Consider the following 17,710-nt stretch of genomic DNA (forward strand, 5'->3'; position numbering starts at 1 on the left):
TCAACAAAGGAAGGAATAAACTGAGGTAGTCACACAGTGGAATACTCTACAGCAAACACAACAAACAACCCACATCTATACACAATGGATTAACCAACTACATCTACACACAAAATACAGGGATTATCTCACAAACATACTATTACGTTAAAGAAGGTAGAAAAACAATGAGTGCATATGATGTGACTCAATTTATATAAAGTTCAAAAACAGACCAAAAAAAAACCACCCCAACAAAACCAAAAGCAATGGTGGTAGACGTCGGGATAGTAGCTACTCTTAGGCAGAGAGGTAACTGAGTAGTGAGTAGGTGGCATATATAAGGGACTTCCTGGTTGCTGGTAATATTCTATTGCTTGTTCTGAATGCTGCTCTGTTTGTAAAAAAAATTCACTGAATTGAATTTTTATGATTAATATACTTTAGTAAAAGTTTAAAACAAAAAAACATTAAATTTAAAAATGTGAATTGCTTTGGTAACATTTGAAAAAATGTATTATTAAATTTTACACCTACAAGAGTAGCTAAGCCTTCTTCTCATCAGTGGACCTGAGAGAATCTTTTTTAACATCTAAAAGATGTTTTTGCTCCAAGATGTTTCAAGATTGCTCTATAAGCACCCTGAATACCAGCTGGTGACAATTCCATCACATGGCAGCAGAAAAACTGTTTGCAAACACTATGATCTTTAGAGAAAAGGGTTTACTACACACCCAATATAAAAATATCCTGAGGTCTAAATCCTCTCTTGACTTCAGCATGGGCTTGTGTGTCCTTGGCAAAGTAATAAATCTGCTAGAACTTTCAGGTCAATAAAAGAGAAAGCTTTCTAACAATTAGAGTTAGTCGCAAAAGGACACAGCTAGCTCTTTGCATTGCATGTCTTCTATCTCTAGAAATATCCAGGCAGAGACTGGATGAGGCTTTGACAAGCAGGGAAGGTGTTGTGAAAAGAGCACAAAATTCAGAATCATACAAATATAGATTATAGTCCCAACTCCTAGAGATTTATTTCAAAATAATCAGGGGAGCGGAGTGTGGAGAGATATAGATAAAAAGTGGCCACAAATTAATCACCTGGCTATGGATAATGGGGGTTCACCGAACTATTCTCTTAACTTTCCATAATGAAGAACGGGAAGAGATCTGAAACACCTGGGTTCTCTCTTCTTGTTTCTCCTCTACGCTTTCCTGAGCAACATCATTTGCTCTTACTGCTTCTTTAAGTTCCATATATTGATGCTTAAAAGTAAATTTAAGTTCCACATATTGATGCTTAAGAGTAAATTAAACACCTTTTCTTCAAATTTGTTCCTCCTCCTGTTTTCTCTTATTGTACCACCAATTACCTAGACACTGGGAAACCTGAAGTTACCTGTTATCTCTCCCCTTCCCACAGCCAGCGAGTTCTACATCCATTCCCCTCCATAATATTTCTAAAATTCTCTTCTGCGGTTCTTCTGGGTTTCCCATTGGCCTGGTTCAGATTTTCATGATTGGTTAGAATGTTGTGATATTTGAAATTACCTTTCTTCTTAAAAATAGTATTTTTTTAAATCAAAAACAAAAGCCTCTTCCTCCTCTCCCCTCCCCTCCCCTCCCCTTCCCTTTTCTCTAATAAAAAGCTACCTCACATGACTTATAAAGATTTAGAGAGTTCACAGATGTGAAGCACTTAGTAGAGATCCTGGCATATAACGGACACACAAATCCTGGTTTTCTTCTTTCCCTATGCTCACCTTTTATCAAACTGGCTTCCTCACTGAAGCTCGAAAGATATGGCACAATACCCTGATCTGTCCCTTTGCTATTTCTTCCACCTACACTGTACTTCCATCCCCTCTCCCTATGTCTAAAGCTAAGCTGTCCTTTAACAGTTAGCTCAAATGTCATTTCATCCCTTCAGTAACTATGCTTACTTGGGAACAGAGAGACCAATCAAAGTGAGGCACTCAAAGACTACAGTCTTACTGCAGGCTCAGAAATACAAACAACACTACATCCTGCCTCAGGAAGAAGGTAGAACAAGCAGCTACAAATGAGCAACTGGGAGTTCTGTGTGGTTTTTGCCTTTTAGTCTCACATAAGAAACTACCAAACATAAGTGTGCTCCAAATTCTCCTAAACCAAATATATAAACTAGATAAAATTGGGTGATCATTTTTAAAATGTTACTTCATTTATTGTTCTTTAGAGACACCTCAGTATTCCTTTAAATGAGTCCCCCTGTTGCATTTAAATATAATTACAAAACCTCAGTTAGCCATAACTTTATGACACACATTATTATGTAAAGTATGGTATACTAATATAAAAGTAGATGTAAACTAGAAAGAAAACAAAGTACAAGTGGTTCAAAATACTCTTAATTTCCTTATGTATTGGTAAATCATGAGTCTAAATTTCAAATTTTCAATTTTATTTATTTCAATTGATATTAAATTAAGAAGACAATTCATACATCAAGCTCCTCCATGCTTACTAAGGTTACTACTGTCACATTATTTCTCCTAAGAGACTGCCTGCTAACCACTGTGATCCCATAACTAGCCCCGCATGGTAAGCTCCTTTTCACTGTTAAGTTCTACTTCACCTTGAAACAGAACTCTCTGTGTAACTTGCCGCCCCTCCTCTGCCATCTGGTAATTGCTTCCTCATCTGTGTTCTAAAAGCACTTCATACACACTTCCATTATGCCACTAATCATCCTGTTTACATGTCTGTCTCTCTCTAGCTCTCCCCAGACCATGCCCTCCTCCCAAATAAATTGTGAGAAGCCCAAGGAAAAGAAACACATGATAGGTAGTACAGAACTGTGGTTAAGAGCAGACTCAGGAACCGAACAGCTGGGCTTAGAATCCCGTTCTGCCGCTTTCCAGAAAGATGACCTTGGAGCAAACTCTGACTTTAAGCCTCAGTTTCTCATATGCAAAAGAGGATCATGATTATACCTCTACCTCACAGTGCTGTGATCAAGATTACATGGAATAATAAAAAGCTCTGAGCATCCTTCACTTCTCAGCTTCTTCCTGACAAGGCAACTTAAAGAAGTGCCAAGCACACAGGTTTTAGAGTCAGTACCTGGTTTTGAATTCTGGCTCTAACACTTACTAGTTCTGAGACCCTGGGCAAGCGACTCTGACTTTGTGAGCCCATTTCTTCATCTGTACAAGATAGTTATTGTAACGGTTAGGTGAGAAAGTTCATATAAGCATTTGGCACAGTGAGGCGCTCTAGAAATATTTCCTATCACACTTTCTATTTATTTATTTTAAGACCGGTCTCCTAGAGACATGTTAGACAGCAAATGCCTTCCCTACTGCAAGGAATCATTTCAGAACTCAGCATTCACCATGTATGATGTTCAAGGTCATAGCTGTTTGTCTTCCTCAGATTTCAGATTCCACATGGCCATAATTTCAGTTACCATACTAGTTTTTTTTAAACTTTGTGTTCTTTGTGAGGATGTCAAATTAACAATAGGCAATATGGCTCCCTACCCTAAGTATCCCTTTCTACCTTTGTGTCATTAAGCTTTATAACCAAGGCTTACATTAAACTGAATATTAAGAAACTGAATTACAGAAATCAATGGTGAATTGTTCTGTTTATGGAATTCCCTGGTGTGTACTATGCTGACAAGGTCCATACTTAGGAAAGTGATTTTAATTTCTGTGCTCCTAAGGAAAAAAAAGTACTTCAGAATAGTTATAAAGCTAAGAACAAGGGCAACAAATACTGTTACAAAAAACCTTACCCCGACTCTTCCACATATCCTCTGGGGAAATGTTCCCTTTCACCCAAACCCCTAATTCTGCATAGAATAATCATTATCTAAAATGCTTCACAATTTTCTGAAGTGGTTTTATATAAACGCTGAACAAAAGAGTGATAATAGAGGCTGCAGGTCCCTCAGAATAGAACTCAATAGCTGGTGACTCAAAGGTGAGTCAATGTTAACTGATATCCTGTGCACCAGAGATAAAGTATCAAATGAGTTGCTCAGGGAACCAAAGTAATTCTCTTGACCATGTCTGATAAATCTCTTTATGTTCATCATGACCCATACAGGAGGGTTTCTTACCATAGCCTATGATCAATTAAATTAAAATTCTCAGTTTTCACAAAGTTTTAAAAAAAAGGGTGGGGGGCAGAACCATGAGAACTGTCCTCAAATCCAAATCGTCCCATTCCTCTTTACCTGCTCCCCCAACACATGCCTTTAAATAAGTGAATATAAAAATTACCACTTTATACGTTTCTAGCACATCTGTAAATTATATACTTTCATATACATCCTTGATTCTCATGACTCATAACAATGTACAGCCCTTTAAATCTTATTTTACATACGAAGAAACTAAAGATGAGGAAGTTCAAGTGGCTTTCCATGGTCACATAGTAAACAGTTCAGTCAATGCACCAATCCACTCAATCCTGTGCTCCTTACAACACCAAGGTGTACAAACAACACTATAAATCAACTGAAAGTTATGTATGTGTCTAACAGCTATTAAAGCTGACTTAGCAAGCGAGGCAACAGGAGCACCTACTTTACATATGGTAAAAATAAGTAAGCTTCAGGTTAGACCAGCAGTTCTCAAATATTTTGTTCACAGAATCCCTATACATTTTTAGAAGTTAGTAAGGACTCCAAAGAGCTACTGTTTATGTGGGTTATATCTATTGATATTTACATTAGAAATTAAAAATAACAGTTCTAAATATAAGAATAACACAAGCTCACATTCCATTAGCTATCAGGGTGATGTCATTACACATCATGTAACCCTTAGAAAACTCCGTCGTACACTTGTGAGAGAATGAGAATGAAAAAGGCAAATAATATTTCTGTATTATTACATGAATAGTTTTGACTTGATAGACACCCTCAGTCCAAGGGTCTTGGAGATCCAACAGAGTCCCCAAGCCACACTTTGGAAACCACTGAGTTAGACAGTAACAACTCTTAGCTATGGCAATTCTTAAGTTCTAAGTTGTAACCCATTATCTTACTTTAAGTACATCATTTCTCACTACTAGATTAAAAGTCAATCTTGAAGAAAGCAAGACTGTTTTATTTATTCCCTCTCAGCACCAATTCTCTTTGCAGTGCACAGTGCCCTGGACAAAGATGGTATCAAACATTTACTGAGTAAAGTGAATCTCTTCTGACATTTAGTGGATGCAGGAAGAGGAAACATCTTAAGGCAAAATTATTACCTCCCTACTATGGTAAAGACAATGAACAATAAAGTATATAATACAGAAGACTGATGTTCTAAAGTGAGTTAGGTGTATCAAATGGACAAAAACTCCATTCCAGGTATGATATAAGGAACAGCAAAAGATCTGAACAAGAGAAATGAGAAAAAGTTAATACTTTAACTATCCAGCTTTCTCATTTTTCTCTATCCCAATAAAGTAGCAAAGTTCCTTCTGATGTATAAATGATTTTTAATTTTATCTGTATCTCTGCTTCTCTTAGTTCATAATTATAAATCGGAATTTATTAAATGAAAATTTTTTAAAGATGATTTGTACTGCATATTTGAGAAAAATTCCTGCATTAGACCTATGCAAAAATAACAGAGACGTGAATAATAATGCTACCTGATATTTACATAATTCTTTTCTCTAAGAACTTCAACAACTTTAGATTTTTATTTCACCAGTCTCAAAAATAACAAGTTGCATGATTTGCCCAAGGACACACTAAATGAACAAATCAACAGTAATCCCAGAAATAATATAGAAATAGAAATTCCTCATGATGTAATCCTACTGTTTCAGGGCAAGAGGCTGCATTACTATGCTTAAGAGCACAAAGTATCCCCAAGATTCCAACAATTATTACCTTAGGGTCTGGCCTAATAAATTCTTGTTGACTGACATGAATCTTGGAATAACTGAGTCCAAATTCTAACTCTATAGTGCTAAAAAATTCACATATTTTTAGTAATTTATCCAAATATTTTAAGAAAGCAATTTACTAAAAAATAGCCTATAATTTAGGTAAATTGTATTTATGGGCACTATTAAAGACTAAAAGTGTCACAAAATTTCTCATTATACTTCATTAATATCAAAAATATCTGAAATAAACTCTGTTATCTACCACTCCAGCATTAGGGGGGGAAAAGCCATATTTTGCTACAAACGTATTTTAAATTCTTCCATGTGAAGAGTGTTCTAGTCCTGATTAAAATCTAAAGTTAAATACTGAGAACTAATAGCCTTTTCAAATATTAAAATAAACCAGACATTATCTGTCCTAAATTTTACAGAAAGCAGTATTATACTTAATGGTAAGAACAAAATAAGATTTTCAATGCATTGTAAAAATACTTATCATACATACAATGAAATTAGCTATAACAGAATGACTTTTACTTCAGCCTCAGCAAGTTTCACAGAACTAAAAGCTTTGAATTATTTACTTGCTTGACCAAATGGGTAAGGTAGCAAGATTGTGTAGTCAGCAACCACAATCATCCCTAGTAATGAGTGTGAGTATAATATAGCATTCATGAAAGACTACTGTGTGCAAGTTGGTATATAACACAAACACCAGATACACTGTTTTGTAGAAACTGTACCTGCATGAAATAGTTGTGTCTAAGAACAGAATACAGTAATTTTTCAAAATACAGAGTCTTGTAGCCAGTTACTAAACAGAAATTACATTGCTCCGTTATTGCTACTTACGATTTTACAGAAAAAAACAGTAGTCACTTATACAGAATATACATGTAGGATATGGAATTGATCCTAGGAGAAACACCAATTTATAAACATACTTAGGTCACAAGTTCCTGCTTCAAATGACATATATACCTTACCAACAAACCAAGTACATATAACATGTACCTAATACAAAGTAATAAACCCAACTAAAACATTTTTACTGTGTTAATCACAGAATTTTTGTGTTTAAGTATATATCATCAAGAACTAATTATGTTGGGAAGTGGGAAATTTTCTAGCTCTTTTACCAATATAATACAAATCAAAGCACAGACATTTCAGTATTCTATCCAGCATATCATCAGCTCCATTCCTCCTACAATACATGAAGAATTCATGGGCATAAATACCCAATGTACCGATTAGAGAAAAAATTCATTCTGCTGATTGCATAAAAATAGGTAATTATGCACTAGACCTGTGAAAATAAGTTTTACTGTTATTCTATAACAATCCAAGGAAAGTATAATCTACAGTTTATCTATATTGACCTTTCCTAGGAATATGGAACTAAAAATCGAGGCTTCTGGAGTGTCAGAGAAGATTGCAAACACATTCATGTTTTTGCTTGTGTATGGAAATGAGAGGAGAAGAGAAGGTGTTCAGAAGATGCCCCACAGACCTTGAAGTTAGCATTGTCAACTGCGGGAGACGTCAATCAGCATAATGCACTAGGGTGCATGTGTGTAAGGGGAGGAACACTCCTTTTTAATACGGATTTTACAATGAGAATTGTATTAAATATCATCAACCTGTGTTTATGACAACCTTCAACCATTAAAAGGTTAAATAAGATATGTTCCATACATTTTAAGAAATTTAAAGAATACAGGTATTCATTAGATCAGCTGAATTAAAAGTCCCAATACTTCAGTTACATGGCTGAGTTTACTCTGTGAAAATTTATCAAGTGTATACCTAGGATTTGGGCAGTTTCTGTACATACACAAACACATGCATACACATATATATTATACATCAAAAATAAGTTTGTGGAAACAAAAACAAAACCACAGCATTTAATGGACTAATGTGCTTTTTTATAGTCAAAAGGTGATATTTAAACAGGGACCTGAAAAATGATGGGGTGAACATTCTGGAAGAAAGACTAGCCCTTGTGATGGGCACATGCCTGGACTGTGAGAACAGCCAGGAGGCCAGAACAGACTAAGTGAGAGGAAGAGTTATAGAAGACAACATCAGAGAATGTAAGAATGGCCAGGAGTAGAGTACGTCAGTGAATGAATTAGACCCATACATACTGCCTGGAGGAATGTCCATATTATACTTACAGCCCAATATGGAGGGTAATACACACATTAACATTATGCTCCCCCACTTTATTATTAAGGAGAAAGGGAGGAGATACAGAGAGAGGCACCTCTTAAGTATAAGAGGTTTGTATATGTGTTTCAGCATAGAGTTAAGTGTACACCTCAAACTCAACATTTTCAGGAGGATGAAATTAAAAGGGAGAGGAATACATTTTTAACTTCTTTATACTCTGAAGTACTATTGCAAAAACCTAGCCCCCCCAAAAAAACTTGAAAAGAAAAAACCTAGTATCTACACAAAGATACAGATAGAAAAATGTTTATGGTGTCATTATTTATACTAGCTAGAAACTGAAAAACAATCATCAAGGAATTGGTTAACTCATGGTACTTCTGATCAATGTAATTCTAAGTACCTGTTAAAACAAATGAAGTAGGTATATTTAGAAAACCCAAGATATAGTAAGAAAAAAAAGCAAGATACTAACATTGGGTACCAACTATGATTCTGTTTTTATAAATTTAATAAATTAGAATACATTTAGAAAAAAATATGGATGCACAGTCCCCAAATTTAACAGTTTTCTTTAAAGATATTAGAGGAGAGTTTTCACTTTGATATTTCATATTTTCTAACTGAACTTTTACAATGAGCTTATCCCTCATTTGAAAGAGAAAAATTTGTAATATGTCACCTAGCGAATGTCTGACATATATCTAATAAAGTGTCTGAAATATCTCTAGCAAAATGTGACAAACGTAGGATAATCAATAAATATGTACATTCAATTAGGTACTAAAGGAAAGATACATTTACTCAGCAGGTATTGTATATGTGACATTTATTACACCCAATTAGACAGGTATTTCCATTTCCAGGTTATAGATATGGACACTGAGACTAAGGAAGATAAGGCCTTCTGTCCAAGGCCTCTTGCTCAGTCTAGTGCTGAAGTCAGGTACACATTATGCCAAAGCTCTATCGACTAGAATAGACAACTTAAGTACTGCTCCATAGCCTCAACCCTAAAGAATGAACCCATTCTCTGGTACTGGAAGTCTCTACTTGGCACCTGCAGTTCTATGCATCTGAAAGTAAGTAAGAACATTCACACCTCCTTCTCTAGTACAAATACAATGAGGATGCGGTTTTACTCAGTCTTAGCAATGTGGCAAGAGACTTTAGAGGTACTCTGTAAAACTTCTGCTAATGACCAGGTAGTTGCTTTATGACTTGCGAATCAAGCGTGATATGCTCTGATGCAATGCTGACTGCTGTTAGGTCCTGTGACTCCAGGAAGGAATAAAGGAATGTTTTAACAGCACTTGTTTCCTGGTGACATTATTCTGAGAAAATGGAGAATGTGATGGGAAGAAACATTAGGTATTTAACTTCTACTTCTAAACAAGGTATTTAGTGGTAGAAACTCTTACTGACCAACTGATTCAAAATGTCTCAGCCTGCTACAGGGAATCTTAATAAGAGGGTGGAAAAAAGAGACAGATTGCACTTTATTGGACAGAGAGTTTTGTGTTGTTTTTTTTACAAATGCCTGAACTATGTATACAAATCCTGTATACATTCCATAAAGGCCAGAAAAATTATGAAGAGCTTAGTACTTATTTTAGCATGCTAGTGTTAGTTATATGTATGGGAACAAAGATGAATCTTCTGTTTGTGTTTACTAGTCAACCTGAAGTCTAAGGACCTTAGACAGATTTTGAGGGGACTATAAATTTCAGGAAATTAAGTGAAAATTTATTTATGCATTTTTCTGCAGATTATCCAGTTTCCATTAGTTGTCTAAAAAGGCAGGACTCTCAAAAAAAGGTTTAAGAGTACCTTTCAACGTATCTGCATATTGTGCTTTCTTTCGTAGGCATTTAAGCAGTTTTTCGTTTTTTAGGGTTTTTGTTTAAAAGTTTAGAGCTGGGGTTAGCAAACTTCTTTCTTAGAAAGGGCTGAATAGTAACTATTTTGGAATCTGTGGGTCCATATGGTCTGTTGCATATTCTTATTTTCTCTTTCTGAACAACTTTAAATGTAAAAACAATTCTTAACTCATGGACCTAATAAAGCTTGCGCGTAAGCCCTATCTCTGCAGAAATAACACAGCATGGGCTTGGGAATCCAGGTGTGTTTTTTGTTTGTTTGTTTTTTTAAGACTTTCAGAAAGTCACTAACCCCATTAAGCCTCAAGTCTGCACATCTGTAAAAATTACCAACCTCTCCTACTGTGATTGGGTGAACATTCCTGAAGAAGGATTAGTAGTTTTAACTACTGAGATAGCAAGTGTATAGAACTGCCCACACAGTACCTGGCATCCAGTTAGCAAACTGATTTTATTATCCTTGCCTCTGCCTTATATGATAGATCATTAGTAATATTTTAAGTCAATATTAAGTGTTTGATCAAGCGTGCTCCTCCAATACAATCTACTTCATAACCACCTCCTTTGGCTATTTCCAGGAACAAACTGGGGTTTTCCTGGAAAGCCAACAGACCTGTATATTACTGATTAGAATCTAACAGTCTTCTCGTAATTACTCTTCTCTCTTCAACGTGCAAATCAAATTTCTAAAGCAAAGATTTACTCGATCAATTCATTATTTTCCATCTAAATGTTTTAAATGCCTAAATCACAATAATTCAAACCAGCTTTAAGAAAACCCAACTTGCAAGAAGTAAAACCAGCAATAAATTGAAGTGTATTTAGGTATTCCAAGGAACCTACGGTCACAAAATATTATACCACACATAGCAAGCAGGTGTCTGCCTTAGCAGAGATACTGATTTCTGCTCTTCCTGTTTCTTACATAACTGAAACGCTTAAATATATCCAAATGTCATTTCCATGAGCTTCGATTGTTGTTTGTTTTCCCGAGAGCATGAAATGTGTCATAACCACTTTTATCACCTTCACCATATTCGCCACACTAGGTACTGGTAGCCTTCAGGAGCAGCTGATGAAAAGAAATGACTTTTTAAAACAGCTTGTCTCCTAATTATCTCAATGATCTTCCAATTCCTTTTATGTAGAGATATTCATCTGAGCCGCAGTACAAGAAAAAGCACAACAGATAAAAAATTAGCTACTACATTACATCATTACTCAGAACAGCTAGAATGCTACACTATGTCCTTGTCTCTATACTCCAAAATAGTTTTTAACACTAGGAAGTAAAATTATAATTCCTATAGTCACTAAGAATTGTAGTAGATATTTTAAAGTATTTCTCAACCTAAGACACTTTTTAAAAGTTGTCGATATATAGAAATAAAAGTGTAAAAGAGTAAGTGAATAAATACAGTATATTACAGTTAACTTTACAAATGATTTTGTCAGCTTCCAGCAATTTACTTGGAAAATTTTTAAGAAGATATGGATTACTCAAAATCATCTTTACCTCAAATAATTAGTAAAATAAAAAAGCAATAATTAACATTAATAAATGTTGTACTTCCCCATCTCAAAAGACTGAAGAAGAAATAACTAAGTTGCAAACCACATTATAGAATGAGACTTTCCAGACCAAACCTAATTTTGTTCTCTGAAATAAATGGTATACTTAGAGAAGATATAAATATAAATATAAATATGAACAAAGCTCTATCTAACTAAATACAATCTTTAGTGAGGATAGCGGTCCTCTTCTATCTCCAGTCACTAATAATATTTAAAAATTTCCAGAAATATTTATCAGAATGTTTTTCAAGAGTCAAAAAGCAGTTCTAACAAAATACTCATGTTCAGAAGACATTCTATCAACCTGAAAAGTGACATTTCCCTCAAATATTTGTTCCATACTCATTCATTAAATTCAAATAGTGTTAATAAGTAGATGCACGCCCTCCCTTCCTTACTTGCAGATTAGAGAAGTGAAAAGTAGCCATTATCTACTTCTTTTAACTATACTGCAGAAAAATGAAAAATGTTTCAAAAAATCTAAAAAATATTTCTGGCAGAATGATTTTTTAAAATTCAACATTATACTGATATTATCTTTTATAAAATAAAATTGCTCAATGAAAGTTCCTTCAAAACTATAATATTTAAAGAATTAAAAATTATCACCCTCTACTATCTAGTTATTAACTCATCTCCTTTTCACTGACTGGCAACAGTAACGCTCCCCATTTAGTAAGGGTCTCAAATTCATATGACAACAGGCCAGGCAAGTACCATAACAAACAGGTGGGAACTATAAACTATGCATAAGAGCTTCCTGCAGCTGCTGCTAGACTCCATCTCTCCATCCTGGTATTGCTAAGAGGAATGCAGCCCTGGTGCCAGAACTTCCCATTTTTCCTAAGAGAAGCCAGAAATTCAAATCATCAATAATCTTCCATTTTTAAATGTTGGCAATTAAGAAACAAACAAACAATAAAACACTGTGCAGTGCAGGCCAAATAAAACATATTAAGCTGAATATGGCCTTTATAGTATGGAACCAGTGCTAGCTACACAGCAATAATACTTCTAGAACCAGAAGCCTCAGTAAAAATCTCAAATATTTGTATCCCTGACCTTAAACTCCTCAGAACTATTATACTCATATTTCATGTTGAAGATGATCCATGTAATCAAGAACATTAGTGGTATCTTTCTCTCTTGAAGACTGATTTTTGGGTTAATTTTTTAAAACTACTACTACTTTAATTTACTATTTTAAAATATATATTTTTAGAAAAAAAATCAAAGCAATTAACAATAAGGTGGCTGAATTTAGAATTACATTAGTAAAATTAGAATTATAATATGTAGAAAATGTATACATACTAAAACTCATTTTAAATAATAATTTGCTTAAACCATGGCTCAGCGGTTGAGCCTCGACTTAGGATCCAGAAGATCTCGGTTAGATCCCTAGTCGGGGGCGTGCGGGAGGCAACTGATCAATAACGACTCTCATCATTGATGTTTCTATCTCTCTTTCTCCCTCTCCCTTCCTCTCTGAAATCAATAAAGATATATTAAAATATATATATGTATGTGTGTACACACACACACAATGCTTTACAAACTGTGCTAGCAGGGTAAAATGAAGTATCAATCAGCTGGGTCCTTAGCAACCACTTGAGCTCCTTCATATCTCTAGATGAGACATCAGGAACTGGCAATCCTGATGGGCCACCTTCACCTTAGCAGCATGAAAATGCAAAAACAAATGAAGGAGGGAAGTGACAACACTGTTAATTGGCAAGTTATTTCTGTTATATAATAACAGTGCCAAAGGATTCTAAGACTCAACACAATTTTCTTTACTGCTTTAGTTCTACTAAGTAGATTAGATGGCTAACAAGGATAAACTAGCAAGACCTTCTATTTGGAAACAAAATCTGCTGGATTAAAAAGAAATGCTATATGGGGCAGCACCCAAATATTTAATCCCTTAAGAACAAGGTGGTATAGTTTAAGAGAAATGCAGCCTAGCTTTATCAGAGCTGGCTTTCACCACTTGACAGCTGTGTGACTTTAAGCAAATTATTTAACTACTCTGAGCATTATTCCCTCATCTATAAAAAAGGAAACACTAGCTACTTTAATTTTCATTATGAGAATTACAATACATCTTAAATGTGTTTTAATTCATTCTTAACTGAAACTTGAATCTGCTCCACAACATCAGTTTAAAACACTTCGGGTAAAACAGCTACACAGACAAGAAACTCAACACTTCCTAAAACAGTCCTGTCCATCCTCACACTTCTATCACTTTCTTTTACTAAACTAAAATCAGCTTCCTAGTTACTTCCACCCCATTGACCACATTCTAGTTTAAATCTTATTAAGTATAGCTAATTCAATTTTCACTAAATTCCAAGTTCCACAGAGGTCGAGGCTGCTCAGTATTAAAACCCCAGCACCTAGAACAATAAGCACATAGTAAGTATACAATAATATTTACAGATTGAGTAATACATTCTGTGCAGTATTTATTGACCTTTGAAATGCCTTCTAATATAAAGAGCACAAATGTGTCCATTTCTGGAGGTGATCATTTAATGTTTGAGGTTTAAAAGTTGAAGAATCACACATAATCAAATGCATGTTTTTTAAAAAGTCCCTTCAGGTAAAGAAAATGAAAGCAATTTGGCTGTATTTCAAATGATGATGCTATTCAATGATAGATGACAAAGATTCTTCAAAGCAATAGACCTATTAATGGCTTCATAACTCCTATTCACAACTTTCTTCAGATTTAACTGAATTCTAAGTCTAAATTTAAAAAAAAACAAAAAACCTCAAAATGAATGCAACCTCACTGCCACTGACTATTCTGCAAATAACCCCCAAACAACAAGCCAGTCAAATTTTATCTGACAGATACCCAGAAAATATCCAAATCGAAGTTATGATAGCAAGTTTTCTCACACTTATGTTCCAGGGCTTAAAGCAGGTTCCCTAAACTATGTCCTACTTGACAGAACAGGAAATCAAACACAGTGAACAGCCAGTTCACCACCTGCAAATCTATGGAAACATTTCCATTATAAAGTAAATTTCTCCTGACACCTGACAGTTTTAGTTTTAAGCTGTTACTCTGGGCTATTAGCCTGAACAAGACATAATTAGTAAGGTAAATCTGCCACATACACAAGTCAATAATCTAACCCAAACGTAAAATATTTCTGGATTATCTGGGTGTCATTGATGCTTAAGATTGATAGAAAATTAGTGATGTAGATAGAAACAGGCAAATTCCACTAAAGAGCTCTAGGTAAGGCAAATACTAGATTGATATAATTTTATAATAAAGAACAAAATCCAAAAGAGCCAAACATTTTAATGAACACAAAATTATAGGACAGAAAGTGAAATGAAATATTCAGCTGTTTTAGAAAAAATAGCCATATATGACCCTTCCTACTCCAACAACAGTCCTTCCCCGGGACCAAAGTCTGGCCCTACAAAACTTCCTTTTCCTTTCCACTTCTCCTGTGGTAATAGAACAAAACAGAAAACCAAAACACACACACACACAGAACAGACAACAAAAACAAAACTTGTACATTAATCAAAACACTACATAAAATTAAGCCACCAGATACAGGAGGGCTTGAAAAAGTTAAAATCACTATCTATCATTACAATACTACCTGCAGGGTGATGTCAGGTGCTGTGGGAGGAACTTACAGCCACAGAGCTGACACATGACGGGCAGTGGGGGTCTGTGCTGGAGAACCTATCCCGCCCGAGGGCCGGTGACATTAAAACAACACGCACAGTGAACGACAGTTTACAACTTGTGGTGGCAAAGTAGTCCTTTACAACAGCTGCTACCTCTGCCCGGGAAAGCTGTCATAGCAAAAGTGGCCTGCAGTGGCAAAACATACCAGTCCTGGGCTACCAGGTATTTTCCCTGCCTGCACTCTGTGACCAGGGAGTTTCTCAACGTGGCTTCGGTGATGCTGCAAAGTGCCCTCAATGCAGCAACCACACACAGAGTTTCTCAACAGCCCCAGAGCCCACTCCTGGGGATTAGGGTGCAACTCCCTTCCTCTTTCAATACGCTGCTTCTACCCACACCGCCCGCACCTGGTGCCCCCAAGGACACGCGAAAAGGTTTCCAGCTGATAGGGACGCCCTTCGAAGAAAAGGTGTGCGCTGCTGGCCTCCACCTAGGGCCCTGTCCAGCGTGGGGAAGATCCCTGGAAAAGCGGGACCTGGGACAAGCCTCTGCCCTTCCCACTGCACGCAGGCAGCAGCCTCCCGCCCAAGCCCGGCTTCCCAGCAGCGAGGCCCCCGCACCTGTGGGATACCTACCCCCGCCCCCCGCCCCTCACCTGATCTTGTAACTCGGGAGGGTGTGCTTGCGCTTGATGACTTTCTTGAGCTGGTTGACGATGATGGAGGTCAGCTGCGGCATCGGCCGCCCTTCAAACTGGGAGCGCACCTCGAAGTCGATCAGCGGGTCCTCCACGAAGGAGAAGAACCAGTGGGTGAACGGCACGCGGGTGAGAACGAAGCGCAGCCTCCCCACCACTCGGGACAGCTTCACGAACAGGTAGGCGGACTTGCCGAAGACCAGGTCCACGTCGATGGCCAGGTGGAACCCCCCGTGGTACTCCACCTCCGCCTCAAAGGCCAGCTCCTCGGGGGAGGTGGCGGGCAGAGCCTCGCCCTCGGGGCCGGCGCCGTCGGGCTCTCCAGAGGCCGAGGGCACCACGGGCCGGAGGAGGCGGATGGTCTTGATGAAGGGCACGGCCTCGCCCAGGAACACGTCCCGCAGGCTCAGCCCCTCCAGCAGGCGTCCGGCCGTCTTGGTCTGCAGCAGCTCCTCGAACTCCACCTTGATTTTCTTGGTGACCCAGCGGCGGGCCAGTGCGGTGTCCCGCAGCTCCCGGAACAGGAACAGGATGGTGGCGTTGAGGAAGTAGCAGGTTTCCCGCGTCGGCGGGGCGGGGGTCTCCGGGGTCGGAGTCGCGCCGCCCTCGGGGGGCCCGCCGGAGGGCTCCTCAGCCCCGCCGACGCCATAAAGGTACTCCCGCAGCGCCAGGCCCGGCACCGGCCTGATGTAGCGGAAGCCGTCGCGCGCGCGGGCGGCCTCGTCCGGCGGCGGCTCGGGCTGCTTGCGGTAAAGCAGCAGGAACTGGGTGAGGAGCGTGAGGAAGGAGCCCAGCACGGCCGACGCCAGGATCATAAGCAGCAGCCCCATCCCGCCAGCGCCGCCGCCTCCGCCCCGCCCGCCCGGGCCACTGCTCCCGCGCCCACAGAGCGGCTTTCTTCACGCCGCCGTCCCCGCTGCCTCCATCTTGAGGACATCGGGCGGCGGGGTCCGGGCGAGCAGCTCCCTGGGCCTCGTCTGGCGGCTCCGGCCGGCGCCGTGCGACGCCCGAGCCTGCGGCCGCCCGCGGCTCCTCAGACGCTCCGGGAGGAGGGTGCTTTGGCGGCGGCGGCGGCGGCGGCCTCTGGGGGCGGGAAGGGGCGGGACGGCGCTTCCCTTCGGCTCCGCTCATTGGCTAGACGTCGCGTGACGTCAGTAGCGTACTCGCTCCAGGCGCCGTCGCCTGGCAGCCGGCGCCCGGGCGCGCGTACGCCGGTCCCTCGCCCCCGCTGGAGCGCCCTTCCAGCCCCGCCCCCCACACCGAGGTTCGGATCCCCGGCGTTCCACGTGGCTGTCACTTCTGAAGCCGCCGTCCACGTCCGAGAAGTTAAGTGGAGGCAGCGGCTGGAGGGTAAGAAAGCCGGGCGGAGGCGGCGTGGCGAGGTGCTGACCCTGGTCGTCCCGTTACCTTCTAGCGCGCCCCTCCCCCGTCGTTGGCCGCGGGCCCTGCGGCCGCCTCAGCTGCGGTTCGCTGCTTCCTCCCGCGCCGCGGAGATGTGGGCTGGCGGCGGCTCCCGCTGCAGGCGGTGCCGCGGCGGCTCCGAACCGGCCGTGCGGAGGCTTCCTCAGCCCAGGACTGCCCGCCTCAGAGCCCGCGGGCGCCGACCCACCGTCCCGCCAGCACACGCTCCGCGTCCGCCGAGGGCGGGCCCTGGGAAGGAGGGACCGAGGAAAACCCGTGTGAGATTCACCTCCTAAGTGGGTGTTCGAGATCGAAACGCGAAGGAAGCAAAAGAGCTGGGACAGGAACGGTGAGTGCGATGCATTTGCCAGATGACTGGGAGATGGATGGGGGCGTACTGGCAAGCTCTTGCAGTGGCTTAAGGCCCTGGTGTATTAATTGCCACCTTTAGTCCCG

At 39.6% G+C, this 17,710-nt stretch overlaps 1 protein-coding gene across 1 annotated transcript in view; it reads right to left on the reverse strand.

Annotated features, from left to right (window-relative positions):
* The window catches only part of PDZD8 (PDZ domain containing 8), a 54,988-nt gene extending 38,301 nt beyond the window's left edge, over window positions 1–16,687 (reverse strand). The window contains exon 1 of the mRNA XM_016212177.2: window positions 15,812–16,687. Within this exon, the coding sequence (XP_016067663.2) occupies window positions 15,812–16,683 (872 nt within the window). The 5' untranslated portion in view covers window positions 16,684–16,687. The remainder of the gene's footprint in view (window positions 1–15,811) is intronic.
* Between the last annotated feature and the right edge of the window lie 1,023 nt (window positions 16,688–17,710).

Source organism: Miniopterus natalensis, chromosome 14 (assembly GCF_054644295.1).
Source record: "Miniopterus natalensis isolate mMinNat1 chromosome 14, mMinNat1.hap1, whole genome shotgun sequence".
Taxonomy (NCBI): Eukaryota; Metazoa; Chordata; class Mammalia; order Chiroptera; family Miniopteridae; genus Miniopterus; species Miniopterus natalensis.